This window comes from Thunnus thynnus, chromosome 16, assembly GCF_963924715.1.
Source record: "Thunnus thynnus chromosome 16, fThuThy2.1, whole genome shotgun sequence".
Taxonomy (NCBI): domain Eukaryota; kingdom Metazoa; phylum Chordata; class Actinopteri; order Scombriformes; family Scombridae; genus Thunnus; species Thunnus thynnus.
Genome location: NC_089532.1, coordinates 19,657,253 through 19,682,304, shown reverse-complemented (window position 1 = coordinate 19,682,304; position 25,052 = coordinate 19,657,253). Strand labels below are relative to the sequence as shown.

Genomic DNA, 25,052 nt, shown 5'->3' with positions numbered 1-25,052 from the left:
CCGATTTCCCAGATGTCACTCCTCTGGCTGCTCACTGGCTGAATGTTTGCATTAGTTATTGCACGGTCTGAAGGTTTATTTGATGATGATGATGATATCTAAATGACTGAGAATTCTTTGTTGAAACAGCAGCCAGTGCCCTGCTCTGAGTAATAAATGACACCACATTATTACCCTGAACAGATGGTGGTGGCATAATTTGATAAGATAATAAGTTGATGAGCAAATTAATTCTGGGTGATTTGCTGTTAATGTAAGTTATTATGTAAGTGGAGCAGTTCAGATATATTGTACAAATAAAACAGTGTGAACTAGGTGAACTTTCAACCAAGTAGTGCACAGTTTAAGTTATTTTAATGATTTATTCTGCAGCTATAAACCTAAAACTGAAATGCTGATAGCAAACAAGTCAGAATTAGTGTGTGAAAAGCAACTGCAAAAAAAAAAAAAAAAACTTCTTAAAGGTTCAGTTCACCCTAATTACCAATAAAAATAAATAAATAAATAAATCTTATCACAAGGTAACCTTACTTCTTTTTTCTGAAACTTTCCACTACATCTTGTCACCTTAATCAGCGGGTGGAGTTGCTCACTTGTCATGGAGATAGTTTAGTTGTTTTCATAACACTGAAATTCTATACTTAGGTGATGTTATGCAAATACAGCAGCAGACACACAACCTGGGCAAATGCACAAATATGCACAGATTCCAATAAGTGTGAAAATGTGTTATTTGAGTGAACCAACCATTCAATATTTTACAGTTTTTTTCAATAGTGTAAAAATAATAAAAAACAAACAGTCTGTCATTCAGTCTGCTCTGACTGGAGACACTCTGACATCAGCACATTCACCTTTACTCAAGTTACATGTTTTTTTTTGTCAACTTCATTTGCAATGCATATTTCTTGGGGTGCGTCCTCCTGAGGACAGTCAGAGTCTATCAGCTAAACTTCAGTTTAGTGCATCTTTTGGATACAGATGGAGGGTTAAACCAGTCATTGGTCACGACCATGGTGTACATATAATGGATGTACATCATTTATAGCATTACTGGAAAAAAAGGTCACACTAAAAGGACAAAATGAATAAGAAAAGGTACTTTCTGGATCCTCCAGAGATCAAAGACTATCTGGTCAAAGGAGAAAGATTTACCAGGTGGTCAGAGGTGAGTGTGTGGTGTATTTTCATTAAGTGTCATTGGTGTGCTTAAAGACAATATTAAGCTACGCAGATTTATTTTATAAGTTTTATAAGCAATAAGTGCTTGTGTGTTAGAATCTTATTGATGATGTATCTGTGATCTCATGAATCACATTTAATCACGACATACGTATAGAAGCACGGTCAAAGAATCATAATCATACACTGGAGAAATTTGAGTGTGTTTGTATTACATGTCACTTTGCTTGGGTCTGCATTAAAGTCTTCACCTTTTTTAAAAATACACCCTGGAGAAGATCAAGAAATAAGGGTGTAAAGTGACTAGAATAACTTATTAAAAAATAAAGGCCAGAAGACAACTTGGCAATAATGGTGTAAAATGATCCTCAATACTTATATAAAAAATTGGACATAACCAGATAGAATTGAATATGCCAGTACATATCCACGACAGCTCAAAACCTGTCTTGAAGAGTTTTGACCAACAACGAGTGACGAAGATAAAAATAATGGTGTAATTGGCCAAAAATAAGGAGGATGGACGATAGGTGTGACCTATGCCGACCCAAGGGTATAAAAACTATGTCCTGAAGGAAAAAACCTTCAGATTTCCTCTCAATTTAACCTTCAATTTGCTCTCCTTTATTGCCGGCATTAAAGAACACTTTGCTGCTTGGACCTCTGACTCCTGATTTTTATCATCAAAAAGCAGTTTTTGATCTGGTGTTTTCTTCAACTGTCATCCATCAATTTGACACGACAAGTGAATATATCAAGAAAATCAGAGCTGGTGATTATTTAACATCAAATGAAAGGAAATATTGATATATATTCAGATCAAATGTGTGCAACTCCAAGAGTGACTCTTTTTGTTGCTTGATGAGCAATATGGAAGTTTAATTTAAATATCATTATAGCAAAGTTTGATCAACTTTAACCACTGATGTCCAATTAATAAATGATCTAATTTAACATGAGTACATCACTATCAAGTCGCTCTGGGTTTAAACTGTCCGAAATGTGTGAATGCCAATTCCCTTGTCTCCATCAAGGACTCAACGAAGACTGATCATGTCACCATGAAGATGGATCTGAAAGGGTTTTATCTCTACTGGATCAACCAAAGCAAGGTAATCAATATCAAGAGTCTGTAAAAGAAAAAAAAAACTGCCCTCAATTTGTCAAAGGTGTGGATCAGTGCTAACTAGCATTCAGTTGGTAGTAGAGATGGCACAACCTGACAGATTAAAACATATATCAAATAGAGGAAGTCGTGTGTGCGTGTGTGTGTGTAAGTGTGTGTGTGTGTGTGTGTGTGTGTGTGTGTGTGTGTGTGTCATAGGCTACTTTCGGGGATAAATTGGGAAAAAGCTGATTTTTGGCTCAATGACTAAGTTTAGGGTTAGGGTAAGTCTCCAGGAAATATGTAATGTCCCCAAAAGTTACCTAGGACAATGTGCGTGCGTGTGTGTGTGTGTGTGTGTGTGTGTGTGTGTGCGTGTGTGTGTGTGTGTGTGTGTAATGTGCATGTAAATTGGATCTAACAAAGCTGTGGGATAACCAAGAACATCTTTCGGTCCCAGCAGCTTGGGGAGATTATTGATTGGTGCTGATGTGGGCTCACCATCCTACTGCACTGAGCAGCTGAACCGTGATGCACCATCTCTCTCTCTCTCTCTCTCTCTCTCTCTCTCTCTCTTTCTCAATGAGGCACTTTCTGGTTTTTGCCACACTAGAAAACCAGTGAACCCTACATCAAATGCGTCTGGGTTCCAATCATGCTGTCATGCTGTTGTGGACTATAAAATTCTCATGTGCATTTTAAATGAAAAAGCAACATGGCATTTCAAGACAATCCAGTCAAATATTCTTCTCACAAACAAAGTTTTTGCACTTTGCCAAAGGATGACTTGTATCACGATCCATATTTGGACTGGCGCCTACATGTTGAATTCAGTAATGGAGATGATTCTCTGCTTCTTGTTTCTAGGAAACAACATTCGTGGATGTTGCTACCATCAGAGATACCAGAACAGGGAAATATGCAAAACTTCCCAAAGTGAGTATGATGATATTGTTTGATGTAGTAACCTCCTCTCTGATCCAATTACGTCAAAGTAGTGTGCTCATTGTGCGAAATCTCTGCAGGCATGCAAATAGGTTGTCAAGCCATTAGTTTGCACATTAGTATGAGAGGCATATTTGCATTGCAAAAATGGCATTGGACACATGTACCCAGGCTACTCCCCCACTGCAGAAACAAACAGATGAACACAAACACAAACAAACATAAACACACACCACACCACACACTGAGTCATGATCTGAGATTTCTGTGAGCGAGCTCGTGTTTGTTTTTTCATATCGAGAGCTGACAGTTGTAGTTTTGGTTTTTTTTCCGCTCCTCGCTGGCCTCCGCAGAGAGTTGCAGTATGCACACATCATCATCTCTCACTGAGGGTTCAGAGGTGAAATCTGAAATCTGTTCCCCTCAGGGAGAGAGCAGAGTACTGCATCATCCCAGTTGGAGCGCTGTTGGAAACCAGCACATCCTACTCTCCAGCCCCTGAGGAGTTTCGGGAAGCTGGCTTCAGTGCTGGTGTCAACTCTGCGATGCTGAAAGTAGCCTAGAAGTGATGGATTGTAGAATAGCAGATACAGGGAGGTGTCTGCATGGGTGTTCTTGCTGCTGTTTGTGTCGTATATGGGTATGTTTGTGTGTTTGAATACTTTCAGGTACAAATTTCAGGCTTCAGACCAGCTAATTGGGGGTGGCTTGTCCAGTTGGTGACAAAAGCTGTGTCCCCAGTTGGGAAAAAGCTGATTTTTGGGTCAGTGGTTAGGGTTAGGTTAAGGTTAGGGTACAGGTTAGGGTTAGGCAAGTAGTGGTTATGATTAGGATTAGGGTAAATCTCCAGGAAATTAATGTAAGTCTATGTAATGTCCCCAAAAGTGACCACGATCCGATATGTGTGTGTGTGTATGTGTGTGTGTGGGTCTGTCATAGGCTACTTTCAGGGACAAATTTGCCTCCTTGCCTCCCTTATGGGGACAAAAAGCAAGTCCCCTTAATGTAAATCATCAATTTTAAGTAGAAGACTTGGTTTAAGGTTAAGGTAAGTTTAGGGTCATGTCAAGGTTAGGGTAAGCATTAGGGTTAGGCATGTGGTGGTTATGGTTAAGGTTAGGATAAGTCTCCAGGAAGTTAATGTAAGTCGATGTAATGTCCTCTCAAGTGATGGAAACATGACTGTGTGTTTGTGAGAGAGAGAGAGAGAGAGAGAGCAGAGAGAGAGTCTCAGTGTGTATGTGCATATGTTTGCATGTTGTGGTCAGCAAATTTGCCTGTGTTGATAAAGCTAGTGCTGCCAGGTGTCCAATCAGTGCAGAAAACAAGAGCTGCAGACATGATTTTTTTTCTTCTTTAAGCAAACAAAGGGTTAAAAAAAAAGAGATTAAAAACAAAAAATAATCAAGTAAATAGCTGACAAATATTAAAAATGCATGAGCCAAAGTGATTGGTTATTGGTTATGAAAGGTATGGCAGACATATTTAACATGACTTAACTCTTGTTCCGTCTTTGCTTCTCACAGCACTCAAAGGTCCGCAATGTGTTCAACCTGGACTTCCCAGACAGCAACCACCTTGCCAAAACCCTGACCATCGTCTCAGGTCCAGACACAGTGAATCTGACCTATCATAACTTCTTTGCATCCAAGGAGAAAGTAACACAGGTAATAAACCACTGTACACACTGACTGTGTGTTATTTGTGCTGTGTACTTCCTCTAGCTGTTTACAATTCTCCCTTTCTGTCACTGATCCCCTCTGATTGTTCAAACACAGCCCGCAGGCCATTAGCCGCATAAAGTGAGCCTTTGCTTCCTCCAGAAAGCCGCTCTCTCTCTCCCTTTTAGTCTTTATTAGACTTCATGACTCCAATATCCGGATTTAATCAGCTGCAATGAAATCACAATTGTGCTTTGTTCAAACTTCACATGCACCACTCTCATTTCCTGAGGTACAATTGTGTTAATGCCTCTAGTGGTGAGTTGGTGTTCTTTTAAAAGCTTTTATAATGATTTTAAGGGTAATGATATTTCAAGCACAGCTCATGTTGAATATAATATTTGTATGTATTGTATTGTAATCAAATGTGCACCAGAACTGGGCAAATGACATCCTTGCAATTGCCTACAACGCTGCAAGAAACAATGCATGCAGACAAGTCTTCCTGGAAAAAATGTAAGTGGGCATCATGACATCATGTCTGAGTGAACACGATACCATTTAATTTGATTGTGTAACACAGAGTTATCATCATGGTGGGTTTTTGTGCATTTAATCTCATAGATACACCCGGATTTCTCTTCAAACCAACAAGGACGGCAAGATCCCTGTGAAAAAGTAGGTTGCTACCCTCTGAAGGTGTTGGCTGGAGTTGGCACAGTAGTTTGTTTGTGTGGTAGATTTCTGTATTTCCTTCTCAATGTTTCACTGTGCATTTCTCAGTATTTACAAGATGTTCCCTGCGGATAAGAAGAGGGTAGAGAGTGCCCTGGCGTCAGCACACCTCCCCAAAGGAAAGGTTAGAAATGAGACCTTTTGGCTGTTTGGTGGTCATTTTAAAATTTCTGTATTCACTTCTTCCCTTGATGATGTGTACTGTGACTTTGACTGTTACATGTATCTAAGTGAATAAATAAAGTCCCTTTATTATTCATACATACAACTGCATGTATAATAACAAAAGACCAAAAGTTTGGCCATTTGTTTTTAAGAGTAACTAGTTTCTAATCATTTTTGTGAAAATGATCTGAAGTGAAAATCATGTGTTCACATTTCAGTATGACACCATGAAGCCTGATGTCTTCACTGAAGCTGCCTTCAAGGCCTTCCTGTCAAATCTCTGCCCTCGACCTGAGATCTATGAGATCTTCACTTCTTAGTGAGTCAACCTCTACTATGCCTCCCTTATCACCTCCTTATATGGCTGAATAATCATTGATTTATTGTTAAATAATAATCAGTAGTTTTTCTGTATAATAACCTACAACTGCTTAAATTATTGGTCTGTTTCATGTTATTTTACATTTACCTCTTTGGGATCACTTCCACTTGGTGTTAGGACAAATGTAGAGTATCAGGGGAAAAAATCTGTTTAATTTTGTGGTTTATGGTTGTCTTCATCATCATTATTTTTCTCTTTGTGGTGATTGGTGAACCCTTCCATCTAGCATCTAACTAAAATACTCTAAAAGACTCAGGTAACTTTGTATCTAATGGTTATGAAGCCAGAAACATGCTTTTTTGCTTATTCTAATTTGATAGCACAAAGCCAGAGACACCTGGTGTAAATTACATCATGCCGGCCTCATGCTTGGCCAGTCTGAACCTTCAGTTTATGTATTAGCTGTCTGGCACGGGCTCAGGTGGCAGATAGTGGGCCGTCATGGGCATGAGCAATATTAAGTGCAGCGGTGATGTGATTGTCACGCCTCACTGTGCCCTCCAGCTCCACCAAACCCACCATGACAAAGGAGAACTTCACCAAGTTCCTCAATGAGAAACAGAGGGACTCCCGCCTCAACGAGGAGCTGTTTCCACGACTGCGGCAGGACCAGATCAAGGCTTTAATAGACAAATATGAACCTCTCTCTGCTAATTCTAACAGAGGTGAGATTCTGTTATATGGAGCACCGACAAACTTGACATTGCTTTTGTAATTGCATTGAATCCTTCGATGTGTATTTCTTGTTCATCTACAGGCCTGATCTCTCCAGAAGGCCTTTTATGCTTCCTGATGGGGCCGGAGACGTCAGTAGTGATGCAGGACAGGCTGGCAAAGTGTCAGGACATGACTCAGCCCTTACCCCACTACTTCATCAAGTCCTCCCACAACACATACCTGACAGGTCACATACATCCCTTTGTTTTTAGCTTACAAACTCTCATACCTGATCACCAGAACTTGTTTTTCCCCTTGCAGCTGGTCAGTTTTCTGGCGTGTCTTCTCCGGAGATGTACCGTCAGTGTCTGCTGTCCGGCTGCCGGTGTCTGGAGCTGGACTGCTGGAAGGGAAAACCTCCAGATGAAGAGCCCATCATCACCCACGGCTTCACCATGACGACTGAGATTCTCTACAAGGTGGTTACATATAGTTTGGGCACACCTTGTGTGTTTTCTCAGAATGCAAATACATTATTTGGATATTTAACACTCTCTGAACAAATAGAGATACAGATTGTTTGTGGTAATTGCAGTTACTTTTCCCCTCATGATCAGATATTGAAGCCATAGACCTTGTTCAACTTGTCATTAGATGTGAAGCTGACAAGCGTCAAAGACTCTCAAAAGTGCATGTCAAAAGGCCAAGCTTTTCAGATTTTTGTCAATAGTCTTCTCTCTTTTTTTCATGGCTGCTCCATGCCAACTTTATTTTCATTTGGACCTGCTCCCACTGCATGAATAACATCCTTTAGTGCATGCCAACAGGCCATGAGAACTTTTTTTCTTGTCAAAAGCTCTCTAAATTTCTATCATGGACATTTCAAACCAACTTCACATTCATCTGGACCTCTTCCTTATATATAAATAACCTCCAGTTTTTAAAGAAAATCTTGCAATATGGCCTAATACTATTTTGACTCCCACTGTTCAGACCTCTTGTTCTATTTCCACTATTCATTTCCATCTGGGTTTGCGGACAGCTAAACTTACATATATACTTTTGAGGAGTATAAATGGAAGGAGAAAACAATTCAACCCAGAAAATGAAGCAGTACAGACAAATTCTAACAGCTCTTGACTTAAGCCCTACCCATGTCTGGTAAATATTTTCTTTCTGTCCTCTATCATAAATCTTGGGCCTTTTCTAGTGAATGGACAACATTTAGCTTCCTGTGATCACAGTTTGTATTATCTCAACATGACATCTTCATGTAAACACTTGCCAGCAGCTGACTCCAGGGTATAAATATCATAATAAGACAGATTAACTGATACCCATTTATTCATGCTCATGTGCAACAAAGAGCAAAAGAGCGTGAAAGCTCAAAGGCACACAGTAACACACAAACACACACGTACACACACAAGCAGTCACCCCCGTCATCCTCTCGCACTCAACACTTCCATTTAAGGGCAGCCAGAGCTTCACAGTCCCAATGGTCCAGACAGAACACCTCAGTTCAGTTTACTGTCAGCCTCTAGATGTGATAGGTTTGGAGCGGACTGCAGGGCCTCTGCATACAGGCAATAGCTCTGCAGTTTGTCATATTGTCTCTCTTCATGCTTTGAGAGAAGTGTCATGACTGGCTTAGTCTGTTTGTCTCATGTTTTATGGGGGGATTTTTATGATTTCCTCGTGTTTTTAATCAAATTCTTTATTGTTACATCTCATTAAACAAGTATAAGAGAGTAAAAATCTTACGTTTCAGTTCCTCAACAATGCAGTAAGGGATAAAAAAAGAAATATTTAAAATAGTAAAAGCAATAGTAATAGATAAGAGTATAAACAACAAGAGTGTAAAACATGTGAGTATATGTATGTCAATGTATGTGTATCATGCTCTTTGCTGTTGCGTCATTTGCTCATTTTTGTTTTCTGTTGCTTCTCTTCCTCCCTAATCTCAACCAAACTAAAAGTCTGGTTAAATATTTATATCAAACACAAAATGTCTTTGTGTGCGATGTGTGACAGGATGTGATTGAGGCCATTGCTGAGAGTGCCTTCAAGACCTCACAGTACCCTGTTATCCTCTCATTTGAGAACCACGTTGACTCGTAAGACTGAGTTTTTCCCATGAACTCATGCCATGTAATGCTATTAACACAATGTAATAATGTTCTAATGCCATTATCCCACATGGAATATTGATGGAACAGATTGAGGATGTAATTGAATATTTCATTCTGGCAGCGGACAGTAACAGGTGTTACGGTGCTTTGTTTCAGGGTGAAACAGCAGGAGAAGATGGCAAACTACTGCAAAACCATATTTGGTGATGCCCTGCTGACAGACCCGCTGGACAAATACCCTGTGAGTATAACACGGCTCCCTGTCGAAATAATAGAGTTAGATAAAGTTTATATGTGGCAGATTTGTATTTAAACAAAACAGTTTGCCTGATAAATTAAATGAAGGTTTATCATACCGTGTGACTCAGCTGATGTCTGAAATATAACCATATTAGTATGAAGGCAATAAATGGGAAAGTTCAAGTTTCATATTTGTCCTCTTTCTTATCTCTGCTAGACATGACCCTCATAGGTTCCCATACCAGTCTAACTGATCTATATCAAGAGCCAAAGTCTGTTCACCCCCTCTTGGTTGTGTGAGTGTGTGTGTGTGTGTGTGTGTTGGAGAGGGCGGAGGGGGGGGGGCGACTGTCTGACAAAATGCCATGAAATTTGGTGTAGACCTTCATGCGTTAAGCCACTTGACTTTGGTGACCTCCTAACTTTTCATCACCATGAGTTTGACATTTTTGGTGTTTAATCAAATATCTTGGCAACGGAGGGTTTGGGTTGGCAGGACCTGTCTAACGTCCTTAGAGGATAATAACTGGTAACTTAGTCTTCTTTTTGTTAATTTAATGTAAATGTTGTTTCAAAGCCCTCTCTACACTGTAAGAAATGCAAGTCTGGTAAAGAAACAGCAAATTTCTTTTACAATTTTATTGATATATCTATTTTGCCTACATTTTTGATTCAAAGTTCAAGATATTGAGCATCAATATTTTAACACGTCAGTAAGACTTAATGGTGTGCAACAACTTTGTCAAAAGTGTTACCTGTAAATATTTTGAGTCAGAAATATCAAAATTAGCCTAAAAACTACCATGTGTAATTTGTGTTTAATTGTTGAATGTAAAGGTCTCCTGAGGTTATATAAACCCCCACATTCACAAAGACAATATGAACATGACTTTGTTGTCCTCAGGTATAGTTTTGCCCCTGTTTATCCCAAGTTAGTTGAAGGTATTTGTTGTATTTGTCTCAAATATTTAGCTTAAACCAGGCCAGCAGATCCCCAGCCCATCTGAGCTCATGGGCAAGATCCTTATCAAGAATAAAAAGGGCAGCCATGAGAAGCCAAGCCAGACTAAGAAAACCAGCACAGCAGCCAGTGACCAGACCACAGCCACAGCTGCACCCACCCCAGACCCAAAAACCACTTCCCAGGATCCTGCTAACCCAGCAGCACCCAGCACCCAGGAGAACCAAGGTGAACAGGATGAACCTCAAGCCAAATCAGATTAAGTTCCAGAAATAGGCTTGTTTTAGCTATTTTAGGTGTTACTGACATTGTGTTTATATGTTTAATCAGAAGGGGACGCAGCTGTGGAGGACAACGAGGAGCAGGAGGAAACGGAGGAACAGGATGAGGAGAAAATGAAGACATCCGATGAGGTTGAGAAATGACAATTGTGGTGACAGTTTTACAGCCTTACATCATCTGTGTCCAGCCAGAACAGTTCAGACATCAGTAAACTTCCTGTCAATCCCCCACAGGGCACAGCTGGACAAGAAGTAACAGCGTACGAGGAAATGTCAGCCCTGGTCAACTACATCCAACCCCACAAATTCATCTCTTTTGACAATGCCAGAAGTACATCTTTGCTTCCTAAATTTAACCCAAAACAAATAGATTTCACAACATGTACTTTCAAAAAAGAAGTAGCACAGGTAAATAAATCAAAGTCTTCTTTCCCTTCACAGAGAAAAACAAGAGTTACGTCATCTCATCTTTTGTGGAGACTAAAGGGGAGGCAATGATTTCCAAGACTGCTGTTGAGTTTGTCGAGTATCCTTTAAGAGCGCTGCAGATGTTGTCATCCTGCACAATATGGCAACCTATGTTTAAGTGGGGTGAATTTGTTCAAAAAGCAACCTAAATTCATCAGAAATATATTGTCTTACGCAATCAGACAAGTATATTTAGACACATAAATACAGTGATATAAATCCATGCTTCTTTAACTATGTCTCCCAGATACAACAAGAGGCAGATGAGTAGGATTTACCCCAAAGGAACAAGAATGGACTCATCCAATTACAGTCCCCAGCCGTTTTGGAACGTAGGCTGCCAGATGGTGGCGCTCAACTACCAGACGATGGGTATAAATAGACATGCACACTGATGACCTCTTTCAGTAACATAAAATACAACATGACTGCAAGGATGTAACCATTCCCAGTAGCTATTTAGTTACAATTTGAATCTGACATATTCAATGTTCTGTTCTATTTTTTAAACCCGAGCTTCTGTTTTTCACCACAGAAGGTCAGTGTTGCACCTTTTAGAGCAGCACAGGCCTCTGCTGTCTGTGCCTTGCATCCCAAACGCTCACTGCTCCTCCTTGTGCTGAGGAGAAGAGGGGTGGGGGCATGAATGGGCTGTGTATACTTTCAGATTTCCCCATGCAGCTGAACATGGCTCTGTTTGAATTCAACGGGAGAACGGGCTACCTGCTCAAGCATGATGTTCTGCGTCGCAGTGACAAGAAGTTTGACCCTTTCTGTGACAGGATCGACACCGTTGTGGCAAGCACGCTGACCATAAAGGCAGGTTCACAGCCTTGACATTACTGACCATTGGGCTGCAAGAATCTGTGAAATCTGATGTTGGGGTGTGGCTACAAGTTTGGCTTGTTAACGATTATCAAAGATAATCGTTAATTATTAAAATCAATAAAATTATTAATCAGAATTAATAATAATGGAGCACCACCCTGGGAAAAAGGAAAAAAGATAGCCAATTCAGTCTCAAAGTGTACTAATCTATGAATTTGGGACTTTGATAAATAATTAATTAATAACTATAAACAAAATCACCATATCAGTAGTTAGTTATGGTTGACGGATTTGGAGTTCTTTACAGAGCAGGGGTGTGTGTGTGTGTGTGTGTGTGTGTGTGTGTGTGTGTGTGTGTGTGTGTGTGTAGGGTAGACAATAGCAAGATGGCTGCAGTCACCTGGTGACTGAGCACATGGCATGCCGACGATTTGGTTGATAAAGGGAACTACAGAGATAAAAGGCCAGACCATGTGGTGTCTTGAACCACATGTGCTGCCTGAACCAAAGTTTGCCAAACTAGGTTTTAACCTCTTAACTGTGTGGTTCTCTGTTCAAGGCCAATTGGTGTAGGCTAAAGGTGCCAGGTTAAAATGAGGTTAGTTGCATGCAAGGCCTAGTTACTGGATGTAACATGTGTTAAGCCTGCTAACATTAACCTAGCGGTGCGGCTATGCAGTAACCTGACTATAAGCAACAAGGACATCACAACAACAGTTCAATGTATAACCTTAACCAAATCAATACATGTACAGTGCATTGTTTGAGTTACACATTCTTGCTTAGCCGTACTATGCTTCACTGTGTTGCTAGGCTATGCCCAGTTGTTACCAGTTCATGAAGGAAGAGATGCTTTGTGGCGTCCTGCTTTGTAGCCGGTGAATCCATGGGTGAGTCAGGCTGTGAAGGCTTTGGCTCTGAAGCTGAAAGATGCAGGCGTTGCTGGGGAGACAGCACTCCAGTCATGCAGAGGGCCCAGGTCACTCCTTTGTGTAGAGTTAGTGGCAAGCTAACTCCATTTCGCGGCTCCTGTACTTGTTAAACTGGCCAGCAGACTTGTGTGTTAGCTGCTGGCACAAGGAAACTTAGTTTCTGAGTCCTAGGCATACTCTCACGTCTTCTGCCGTAAAGAAGATTGTGTGTGTCTGCTGTGAGTCTTGGAGTCTTGAAACATGTGGTAAAGTGTGGTCCACATGTAGTCCTAACACTGAAAACAAAAAGAAAATAAGTATAAAAGTGAAAATAACCACATTAAAGCTGCAGTTTATTTTTTTCACATATTGAAACTTTATCATTTATTGTATTCTATTGTAGGGATGAATAAAAAACGGCAATATGTGTATATCTGATAGCTGTTTTTGCTCTAATAAATAATAATAAATAAATTATCCCAGACAGCCTTGGGAAGTGTGTTTGTGTGAAGCCATGTTTGCTTGGTTGTCCTCCTAGTCATTATTAATACAGGCTTCCTGCTGTGACTGATACATGGTTCCTGGTATTCAGCAGACTCTGCATGACTGAAAAACTGAGCTCTATTTTTATCCACTGTGTCCTGAACATGGATCCACAGGGCACGTCCATTCTGTTGATCAGTTCGTACATGTAGGTCATCAAGTCTTCCTCACCTGTCTCACCAGATCTATTCCGGCCAGTTTCTGTCTGACAAGAATGTCAAAACAGGGGTTGAGGTGGAGGTGATTGGGCTGCCGGGGGACCCCAAGAAGAAATATCGCACTAAGTGGTCCACCACACCCAACGCCATTAACCCTGTGTGGAATGAGGAGCCTTTTGTCTTTGAGAAGGTGTGTGTCAGTGCACCAATCATGTTCAAATATGCACATAAGTACAGATAAGAGTGAATGTGTTTGTGTGAGCTCATGACCTGCTGTGCTGCTGCTGTTGGTCTTAATATGTCTGTTGTTGTTATCACTGATAGATTCTGCTCCCAGAAATGGCCTCTTTGAGAATTGTAGTCCATGAAGAAAACGGTAAATTCGTGGGGCACAGGATCATCCCTCTTGATGCTATCCAATCAGGTCGGTAAAATGGAGATAAAAAACCTTGATGCTTCATCATCTACATAATTTAAACCATCACTGAGTCATCCAAGGCCTCAGGATGTTTGCTAACTTGTTTTAGCCAGCTTGTCGATCAGGGAAACTGCTGCCCTGTTTTCAATTCACAGAGGTTTTATGCCCCGCAGGCTTCCATCACATCTGCCTGCGCAGCGAGAGCAACATGCTGCTCACTCTGCCTGCTCTCTTTGTGTACATCGAGGTCAAGGACTACATCCCTGCTGCCTTCGCAGGTGCTTGGCTTTTCATTTTGTGATTTTGAAAAAAAAAACAAAAAAAAAAAACTGCAGCAGTTGAATCCATTTTGCCAGAGTGACAGTCAGGGACAAGATTCTGATTTAGTTTGGTTGTGTGGAGCTTGGTAGCTTAGTTTTTTCATAACCATTTCAATTTGGTAAAAATTTTATTATGAATTATTGTGCACTGACATATTGGATTATGTCTCAGATTTCACAGATGCCTTATTTAACCCAACAAAGGGCACAGAGAAGACTGCAAAGACCACAAAGGAGGTAACAAAAAGCAGCTAAAGGAAACTTAACCATGAGCAGTGGTGGAAGAAATATTCTGATCCTTTACTGAAGTAAAAGTGCCAATACAGCAAAGTAAAAATACTCCATCACAAGTAAAAGTCCTGCATGAAAAATCCTATTTTAGTAAAAGTACATAAGTATCAGCAGCAAAATGTAGATTAAGTATTGCAGTAAAAGTAGTGGTTTGGTTCCTCTGACTGATATATTATTATATATGACATCATTAGATTATTAATACTGAAGCATCAGTGTGTAAGCAGCATGTTACTGTTGTAGCTGCTGGAGATGGAGCTAGTTTGAACTACTCTATATACAGTTAGCAAGCTTAGTCCAGTGGTTCCCAACCGAGGGGTCAGGCCCCTCCAAGGGGTCACCAGATAAATCTGAGGGGTCGTGAGATGATTGATGGGAGAGGAAAGAAGAAAAAACAACATTCTGATACACAAATCTGTTTTCAGTTTTTGGACTTTTTCTCTAATCTTTGATTTGTGGTGAAATATTGGATCATTTGAACATTTATTGAAATGAAATCATGTGAGAAGTTTAGAGGGAAAAATCACTATTTGGTGGAGTTGTTAACAACTCATAGATATCTGAAATGTGACCCTGACTACACACTGCTTTTGTACAAAGTCAAAAGCCAAAAAGGTTGGAAACCACTGCTTGTTTTATTATCCATTGTGTCAAATCTTCATCTAAGAAGTAACTAAAGCTGTCAAATAAATGTAGTGGAGTAGAAAGTACAATGTGTCCCTCTGTAGTGGGGTGGAAGTATAAAGTAGCATCAAATTGAAATACTCAAGTTAAGTACAAGTACCTCAACATTGTACTGTAGTATAGTACTTGAGTAAATATACTTAGTTACTTTACACCACTGATCATGAGCCATCATCTACTAAAATTGATATATCAGCAATGTCCCCAGTTCTTCCATAAAACCTTAACAGCATCAATTAACTTCCTGGAAGACAACCAGCTTTGCTAGATTGTGATGTTCCTGTCCTTTTTGTGCCCACGCAGTCATCTTCTGACTACATTTCTCCTTATGAGCTGCCTCTCGTGGTACAAACCCCCACTGAGAAGGCCAAGAAAAATGAAGCCCCTGCTACAGGTAATGACGCTTTGTGAAAGAAAATATTTGGAGCTTTAAATTTCTCTTGTAGTAGGTTCCTGAAATGTAGCTTCAGGTCTGGGTTTAGAGGCTGTATCTGTGATCACTGATTTGCTGAACTTTCCACCTTTACTAGAAAAGGCATCATTTGAACCTGCAACACCCGTTGAGGCCAATGAACAATCATTGCAGTCTCCATCTGAAACAAGTGCAGAAGAAGCTAAAGAAGAGAGCACACCAGAGACTCCACAACCTGCAGCAGAGCCTCCTCAAACTCCTGATACCCCTCCTGTTGAAGATGTAGCACCGGATGCAGGAAACACCACATCTGAAACTCCCCGTGAATCTCCTAAAGAAGTTCCCCCTGAGAAGGAAGAGCCTGAGGCAACTCCTGAAGACAAAGAGGAGCCGGACACTGACTCCAGTGCAAATCCTGAGCCTGTTTCAGATGAAAAACCGTGCACAGAAACTGCCAGCACGGCTGACGAGGTTCAAGGAGAGCCTACTGCTGTGGCTGAACCCTGTCCAGCAAGTGCATCTCCCGAGCCTGCAGGATCAGATGACTTATCTCACCCGCCAACATGTAGCGAAGGTAATACTGAAGTGCTTCATGTGCTGCACTCAACACTGCTTCCCTTCTGTCTTTACACTATAGATAAAGGACCCTGAGAAGGAAAATACAGACCAGAGTTTTTTTGTTGAGTAGATTTATTATAAAGGCATATCCACTGCCAACACAAGTAGGAGGATTCTCACAACAAAGCCCTGTGTGTTTATGCTGCAGAGCCTTCAACTGTGACTACTGAAGAACTGACACAGCATAAGAACTATCTGAAGGTCATCAAGCGTCAAGAGAGAGAGATGAAAGAAGCAGAAAAGAAATATCTGAAAAAAGGAGAGGATCTAATTCAGAAATACTCTGACTCCTTCAAGGCCATGAAGAAGAAGACCTCAGAGAAGAAAAAAGAGTAAGGCGGTTTATTTTTTCTGTATTTGTTGTCATTATTCATTTCAGAGTCAGTATCCAGCTCAAATATAGGAGGACAAATGTTTTACAGTACAAAAGAGGGTAGGGTAATCATTTCAGAGTACAGCATATTAATACTGACACTAATCAAGTTGTTGTTGTTTTGATCAGTGTCATTAATGACATAATATTTAGATGTACAGAGAGTATTCCTCGGCTAATGTGTTTTTCTAGCTGAAGCTGAATATTAGAGGATGAAGAGATCAAGTAAATTAATATGGGCTGTAGTGCTTTTTGTGCTCTCAGGACAAAACATGTGTTATTCAAGGCCGAGTGAACATTGCTGTATGATTTCCAGTAACTACTCGAGTTTATTCGCATTTCTGTACATCGAGGGACAGTGACTGTTAGTCGATAAACTCTATTCCCCTTGCATATGGCCTGTTGTGTTGAATAATGTTGTGGGTCTTTGCAGGGGAGGGGGAAACACATCTGACTCCAGTGTGAAGACGGAGCGGGTGCAGGAACAGAAGGAAAAAATGCAGGTTGAGCTGCAAGCTTTGTGGCGGGAGCAGTCTGATCAGCTGAAAAAGAGGAAAGAGCAGTGTGCCACAGAGGTTGGTAGAATACAGGTTCACGTTTAAAACTACACTTAAAGGTGGCTCATTAAAATGTAGTTTCCCATTTAAAACCAGAAAACAGACACTAGTGGTGGAGAGCAACTAATTACATTTACTTAAAGCAGCTATAATTGATATTTTTCATAATAAGAATGTATCAAATGACAATGTGTTATGTCAAAGGTGTTGCTCATAGTGATGAGCCAACAGTCAAGTCAAGTCGATTTTATTTATATAGCATCAAATCATGACAGAAGTTATCAAAGGGCACTTTTTACAAAGAACAGATCTTGACCATATCTTTAATTTAGACCCAACGTTCCCTCATGAGCAAGAACTTGGTGACAGCGGCAAGGAAAAACTCCCCTTTAACAGGAAGAAACCTCAAGCAGAACCGAGCTCTAGATGGATGGTGACTAGTTTGGTTGAGAGAGAAAGAGGCAGGGGGGAGAGAGAGACACAGTGAAGCATAGCAACAACAATAATAACAATAACAACAATAATAATAATAGAAATACGACTAATAATAATTGCAGCAGCAGCGAGCATAAAGCTGAACAGTAGTCATTCCACAGCTGAAGAATTATCACCCGACTCTGCAGCTTCTCTCAGCTTTACGGAGCTTTATAGCAAGTTTCATTTAATTGTTTCGCTGTCCGGCCCGCAACTTTACTGTTTTGGTTCACTCTCACTGCTCTCATAGTGTAAAATATGTAATTACATATTAAAATATTATATGTCAATGTTGTATTTGCAGCTTGCCCCCAAGGGGCCAAAAAAATCAGTTAATGTAGGTTCAATTAAAGCTGTTATATTAACAATGGATCAAATTATTACATATGTACAGTATTTGAAAGGGAAGTGAAAAACTCACTGAGATTTATCACCCAACACTGTAGTTGCAACACTCAGTGAAATGTTTTAGCATCTTTTAGTTCATTATTTCAGTTTTACGCCCCGCAGCTTTATCGTTTTACTCTCCTGGCTCTCATTTGTGCCGTTTCAATTTCCAGGCAAAGCAGGCAACGGATTTCTGCAAAAAAAGTTGCAAACGACTAGCTGGAAACATTTCTGCAAATGAATGTTGGTCTATGTCTGCTGGGTGTGTAAACAACAATTGCTAACATGTTAGCCATGCCAACAGTATGTCTATGTTGTGTTTAAATCAGTCATTCGAGGCAAATTTTAGTGAGTTATTCTATTTTCTGCCCATTTAAACTTCCTCTCCACTGTATTTCAGAGGGAAATATTGTTCTTTTTACTCCATTACATTCATCTGCTATAGCTGTTTCTTTGCAGATGAATATTTATGCACATAACATATTTTAATTTTTTAAAAATACAATGATAGATTAAATAACCTAACAGTATATAAATAATCAGCTCTACCATGATCAACTATAACATAAAAATTAGACTTAGATATTAATGAATCAGTAATAAGAATAAGAAAAAAAAAACACACTCAAGGGGGCCATTATGCATAATGGGTGGTTTTACATGTGATACTTATAGCTACATTTTCCTGGTAATACTGACACTTTGAATGCAGGATTTAAATTTTCTAATTGATCATACTTTCATTTTGGTGCTACTACTTTTACTCCCGTAAAGGACCCAAACACTTCCTCTACCATTGAAAGTCATTAATGAGTGGCCTATATGTCTGATTTTATTAGTGGAAAACAATTTCAGAAAACAGTTTCTCAAATTAAGAGCACATTTCTTGCAAGACTTTTTGGAACTGTTATAAGACAATGTCCTTTTTCCAATGTTCTTTTTCTCAAATGCATCATCCATTTCTTTTAATTTTACATGCTATCCAGATATGAAAGTTTTCAGTACCTGAAAGTCAAGATCTGCTCCTTGTCCTATAGCAACCTGTTCCCATGTGCTCCTCATCCAACCATCACCCTCCTCATATCCAGCTCTTGGCTGTCTTTATTAAATCTAATGATTCATCCCCAAAATAGCCATGGATTGATTTCCATGGCTTGGGATACATTCACATCTCTCATGGAGGGGATCATTTTACCTCTCTGTGTTGGGTGTTTGGGATCACGGGCGAACAGCCAGCACTGTAGAGGCCCTATTGATTATACATCAGACCCAGGTGCTCTGAGGCGCTCTAGCATAAGCTTTGAATCTGCATGAGACTGAGAGGTCAATCAGGTAATTTTTCAAAGGTTGCCACCTCACTACACAGAGTGTAAACCGTACTGTAGAAGTGCTGTGGAGTGAGGTGACAGCATCTCGCATACAGGTCTTGGGCTGAGCGTAAAACCAGAGTTCATGCAAATTAACAACAGACTACTGAATTTAAGGGAATTTACAATATCGACATTATTATTGAGAGCCATTTAAGTCTCATTTTATAGCTTATTTTGACTGTGATTGTGTCACTTCCTTTTTGTGACAGAGACTGGCCAAACTGCTGGAGATGGCCACAGAGAGACACACCAGTGAACTGAAGACTCTGGAGAGGTGTAACTGCACATACAACACATTTGTACACATTGCAAGTGCAGAGGGCTTTGATGAATCTATCCAATCCGAGATTTTGGTGTGACACTGCCTCTGTGTGTGTGTCATCTGACATTTTGCAACGACAATACCTCAAATAATGAATGAATCACCTCAATGTGCGGGTCTTCTAGTGTCCTTTGGCTGGCTTATGGCGTTCTGAGTCTCTGTGTGTGTTATCCCAAGTCCCCAGCTGGCAGATGGTTAGCTCAGGACAACCATTATCCAACAGGTGTTTAAACAGCAGTGGGGAAGCGAAGGCAGCCCCGGTCATCTACCTGTCCACACATACAATATAACATCGCATTTAAGCCTTCCTTTCACTATAAAGAAAAGGTCACATCAGACACACACAGCCCTGCAACTCTTGTTTAAAGGCAAAAGGTTTTTTATAGGGTCATTTTTCATTTTAAATTTTTTAATCAGGTAGGGATCCTTACTGTCTCTCTTTGTCTTATTTGCAGTGAAAGCAAAGAAAATAAGAAGAAAACGCTCTCAAAATTCTCATCCTCACAGAAAGCAAAGTGAGTTCACAGCAGGACTTTGCCTTTGGTGATTTTATGTGTTTCCATTCATCACTGTTCTTCAAACTGAGTTACCACATCTTCCGAGAAATCAAAAGAAATAGGGAGGACAGAGAGGACAAATGATGAAGAGCTGCTCAGTCTTACTCCTCTGCCACATGGCATTTCATGTTAAGATTTGCTTGATTTGATGAATTTGAGGCATTATGTACAAGAGGTCTAATTGAAAATTATAATTATGTTCTCAGGCTGAAAAAGGCAGGAAGTACAGAGCTGTTGGATGAGACTAGTCACTCTGATGGTGGAGTAAGTATAAACCCTGTCTCTTTTAAACTCATTGAAAGTAGTGAATCTAGAAATTTTTCAAGCATGTATGTACAGTCAGTGGAATAGGTTGGCATTTTGGGAAATACACACACGCTGTCTTACAAAGACTAAGATGATACCACTCTCACGTTAGCTACAGCCAGCAGCCGGTTAACTTAGCTTAGCATAAAGACTGGAAACAGGTGTAAACAGCTAGCCTGGTTCTGCCCAAGTAACAAAAAAACCCTGATATATCTAATTTGCTTCATCTGTACAAAAAAAAACCAGAATGTAAACAATAAACAGTAACAGTAAAACAATTTTATTACTCTTTTTTTGTTTTTGTTGTTTGTTACCTTTGGACTGAACCAGGCTTATGGCGTTTAATTAGTCTCAAAAGCTGTGCACATACATACCAGGTGCTTACACATGATACAAGCACACAGAATAGTATCCACGAGCAGAATAGACAGCCCACTCCTTTGATTGGTCACACATAGAATAATGACCACGGCCTTTGACTGGCTGTTTGGCAATTGTCTGAGAGAACAAAGGGAAACATAAATAATGATATTTAGTGGCTGATTCTCCATCTTTTCACCACTTACACTTATGAAAAAGTGATAGACATCAAAGCAAAAACCTGTTTAAACCCATTTTCAGATTTTATGCTAACATAAACTAACGTACTATGAGATTGGTGTCAAACTTCTTATCTAACTCTAAGCATATTTCCCAGAATTTTTCATTTTAAGCAAATTGCAATTCACATGGAAATCCCCATCTCATTTGAAATGAAATCTGAAGCTACACACTCATGTGCATTACTGCATGTACCATGTACACGTGTACCTGAAACAGTATTAATGTCACAGCTCACACTTAACATCCAACACATATTATATTTAACAGAGTAACTATGGTTACAAAGAAGCAGCAAATGTCTAAAGATTTGAACAAAACATGAAAGAAATATCACCTTAGGCATGTAATAGCGTTTTCCTTTCATACGTCTTGACACATGTTCAAATACACCCACATGTTGCTTTCTGACACACACGCACACACACACAAACACACAGTGTTGAACTGTAAGTACACCCACACACACGTGAGTACGCACACCCATTCACCCACAAACCACTCACATACATGCACGCAGACCCTTTTACCCACTGTGTAAAGTGCAGAAGGCCCTGACCATAGGCCAGGCTTGTCCATTACTCAGAAGCTGTTTACAGGGATCGAGCTAATCCATGCATGGTCGATGACTCACTGAGCTCTGCTCTTGTTCCTCTGTTGGCTCATCAAGATTCAGACCTGTTGTATCTAGGTTAAAGACCCGGCCATTTCACTCTGCTCCTCTCCGTTCGACTCCGTCTGGATGGCAGCAAACCGCCCTCAACCCTCCACACATTAGGGTCACATTGCAGCTCATTTCGATCTACTTAATCAGCATTTGCCCATTAATTACGGCAACTATTTATAACACAATCAGTTGTTTAATCAGCACAGCCTCAGTAATGAATAGCCCTGTGCAATAAGGGCTGTGTAACTAAACTGGACAAGCCCAACCTGCTGTGACTTAACTGTATTGATTCTCTCGCTCAGGTTGCATCCCATGGGAGCATTCCTCTCCAGATATACACACACATACACCCTCTCAGAGGGAAACATGAGCAGATGAACTGCTTATAGACTACAAATCGATAGTGTTTTTGAGTGGCTACATGTTGTATTGAACTTTATTGTATTGTTACAGTCTTCAGATTACAGTCCTCAGCAAGAGGCTCTGATCAAGAAGCAGGCTGCTACACTGGAGGAGATCAAGGCACTGACTAATCAGGTACAAACACTGACAACAGGACACACACTTGGTTTTGTCACTTAAGGAGGACATTGCATCAATTAACCATACCCAAAAAATGCCTAACACCAACTTTTACCCTTACCTTAACCGAAAGGCAAGTTTTAACTTTAAAGGTTTACCTTGTGGGGACCTGATTTTTGTCCTCGTAAAGGATTTTGCCCATGGAAACTCAATCAAACGCAGGCATTTACAATGCAATCAATGCCAACAAATCCCTGTTTTTCACTAACATTGTCAACTGTGGTCATCTGTTTAGGTGATTGAGAAAGTAGAAGCAAAGCTCCCATCGCTGTAAATGATATCAGAGCACTTTTTATGACAATGCTTTGCTTTGAATTTGTGAAATCTTGGCATCCAAGGAGGGTTGAATCAAGGGCAACTGGATTTGGTTGTAGATACTTGAACACGTTTCACCTCTCATCCAATGGGCTTCTTTGGCTCCAACCTCTGTGGGGTCGTTATCAAGGTCATTGACACTGCTTCGTTCGTTAGTGCTCCTGGCTGTTGTAAAGACTATCATTAGAGTTGAATTGTCACCTGAGGCCAAGCATAAACAACAGTTGTTGGAGTTGTTACATGGGGCCAAATGTGAATTCTTGTTAAATCTCCTGGGAAGGAGATGAAAGGACAGCATTGTAGGTGGGGGATAAGTGGTCTATTATACCTCCTCTGTCAAGGGATGGTTTCTTTACTTGGACGTAGAAAACCTCCTTCACTCATCTTTCAAACCGTCTGTCCTCCCTATCCAAAATATGTATGTTGTTGTCCTTGGCAAATCTTGGCAGTTAATATGGAGAAAAGAGGTGTTAAATATTTTAGACATTGACGCGTGAATGCCAGATGGATGGTGTGTAGCATTAACTTACAGATACAGTATTTGTTATTGAGAGAAGCAGTGGGAAGAATTCAAGCGAGGGCTAAGAGATAAAGTGACAAATGAGGATATCTTATTGCTTTAAACGTGCAAGTTAATCTTTGCAGTATGTATTTAACATCACTTCACTATTACTTGGTTAAGTATTGAGCCATTTTCTTTTATCACTCTTGTTTAAAATAAATCAAGCCAGTTCCCTATAGCTTAACAGTAGCACTTTTACTCATGCCAATAAATAAATCCATCCTCTAAAGATTATGATAATCACCTGGCGGAGAAAAGACACTATAAAAATGTCAACCCGTCCTTTCGACAAGTCTGTAACCTCTAACTAACCTTTGGCTCCTGTGTCTGCAGCTCAATCAGGAGGCCCTGAGGGAGCACGAGCAGAAAATGAGGTCTCTGCCAGCCGAGGTGAGGGAGGCTGTCAACGCCTGTGTGGGGGCTCACTTCCCCAAACTTGTCGACCAGGCTGGGGACAATAAGGTGGAATGTGTGGGCTTCTATGGAGATGTCTTCTTGGGTTAGACGTGCCGTTGTATCCCTGACCCTTTGGTTTAGCCCCATCCTTATCTCAACCTCTTACATAACCTACAACCTGAGCATATTTGTAGAAGATTAATCAACTAGGGAAACTGAGTGAAATTTTAATTTAGAGGTGCTATTCATTCTATTCTTTTGGAGTTTGAAGCTATAATGATGTTTTAATAGATGTCATGGAGACCAAAGGTTAGACAATTTGGAAATTATTTCAATTTTCCATTTGACTTTATTTCTGTTGCTAACATCCTAAATTCGGCTATACACCCAAAATATCTTCCAGTTCAAAAGAAGGAATAAATGTACCAAGAACAATATAGCGGCAAAAACGAGTTATCAGAGTCCGCAGGCTGAATTGAGATGATGAGTTGATGTGTCACACTTCACTTCAACTTAAATTTGCTTCTACTACTCCACAAAGCCAGAGCAGAGCATTCATTCTGAGACTGAGGTGTGTTGTGACTGAATAAGGTTTAATAGAAAAAAAGGTAAATTTAAGTAGGACAAAGGTCCTCTGGAGGCATAATACATGGAAATACACAACATGCAACACCAATACATTAATATTCCCTTTGCAGGAAGAATTTTTGTTATTTACTCCTGTGATGAAAAGTTCTTAATTTACCCTTTAATGTGTGTTTTGCCCTTTGTTTCACTGAGTACATTTAGCATCCTGGTCTTCAGTCTGGTTTTAATCAAATTCAGGATATACTGTTTACAATGAACACAGTGAAATCCAGTTATTCATAGCACTGTTTACATGATTATAACAATATCCAGGTTTCTGATCATCTACATCTGAGCAGGTGTGTCTTTTTTTGACTAATTTCTGTACTAAATGAGTTACAGCAACAGTTTTCTTCCTGGACTCTGCTGTATTTATCATTCTTCTAGATCTAACTTCTCCATCTAAACATCAGTAACGGAAGATGAGAACAACAGTAAGATTTTTTCTCTACATGCCAGACACTTGTGTGCATGGCAGAGAATGACCAGAAACCCAGATAAGGTGTTTACATGCCACAACTTCAAGGTTTCTGTCAGAGTACAGCAGCTAGCCAGGAAATCATGTCTACAAATGCAAAATATGAAAGGTTTACTCTGAAATCTGATCATAAGCAGGATAATGTGCACATTCACACACTCTTTTTTCATTCATACCCTTTAACAAAACTGTTTCCCCAACCTTTTTTGGACTTGTGACACCTTAATACAGACCAATGCCTACTGTACTTGCAACCCCTTTTCAGACGGTGCATGTCTGAGATGTGAACAGTTCAATTGCAGAGAGATTTTCCTTGCTCCAACTGTTGGAGGCCTGAAGAGATAAAAGGAAAAGTCTGAATAATAAAAATAATTTTGTGTTT

The 25,052-nt window shown here is 40.1% G+C and overlaps 1 protein-coding gene across 1 annotated transcript; it reads left to right on the top strand.

Annotated features, from left to right (window-relative positions):
* The first annotated feature begins 1,027 nt into the window (after positions 1-1,027).
* plcb2 (phospholipase C, beta 2) lies at positions 1,028-25,052 on the top strand. The gene is made up of 32 exons (XM_067614673.1): positions 1,028-1,168; positions 2,217-2,294; positions 3,155-3,223; positions 4,759-4,899; positions 5,330-5,409; positions 5,518-5,571; positions 5,677-5,752; positions 6,012-6,112; positions 6,680-6,840; positions 6,933-7,079; positions 7,154-7,311; positions 8,867-8,949; positions 9,121-9,205; positions 10,177-10,393; positions 10,496-10,578; positions 10,681-10,777; positions 10,888-10,972; positions 11,162-11,286; positions 11,582-11,733; positions 13,380-13,544; positions 13,679-13,778; positions 13,946-14,050; positions 14,265-14,329; positions 15,371-15,461; positions 15,598-16,053; positions 16,246-16,429; positions 16,904-17,045; positions 19,468-19,532; positions 20,036-20,095; positions 20,344-20,401; positions 22,164-22,247; positions 23,503-25,052. Exons 1-32 carry the CDS (start codon positions 1,085-1,087, stop codon positions 23,671-23,673), a joined length of 3,822 nt encoding a protein of 1,273 aa, XP_067470774.1. The 5' UTR covers positions 1,028-1,084; the 3' UTR covers positions 23,674-25,052.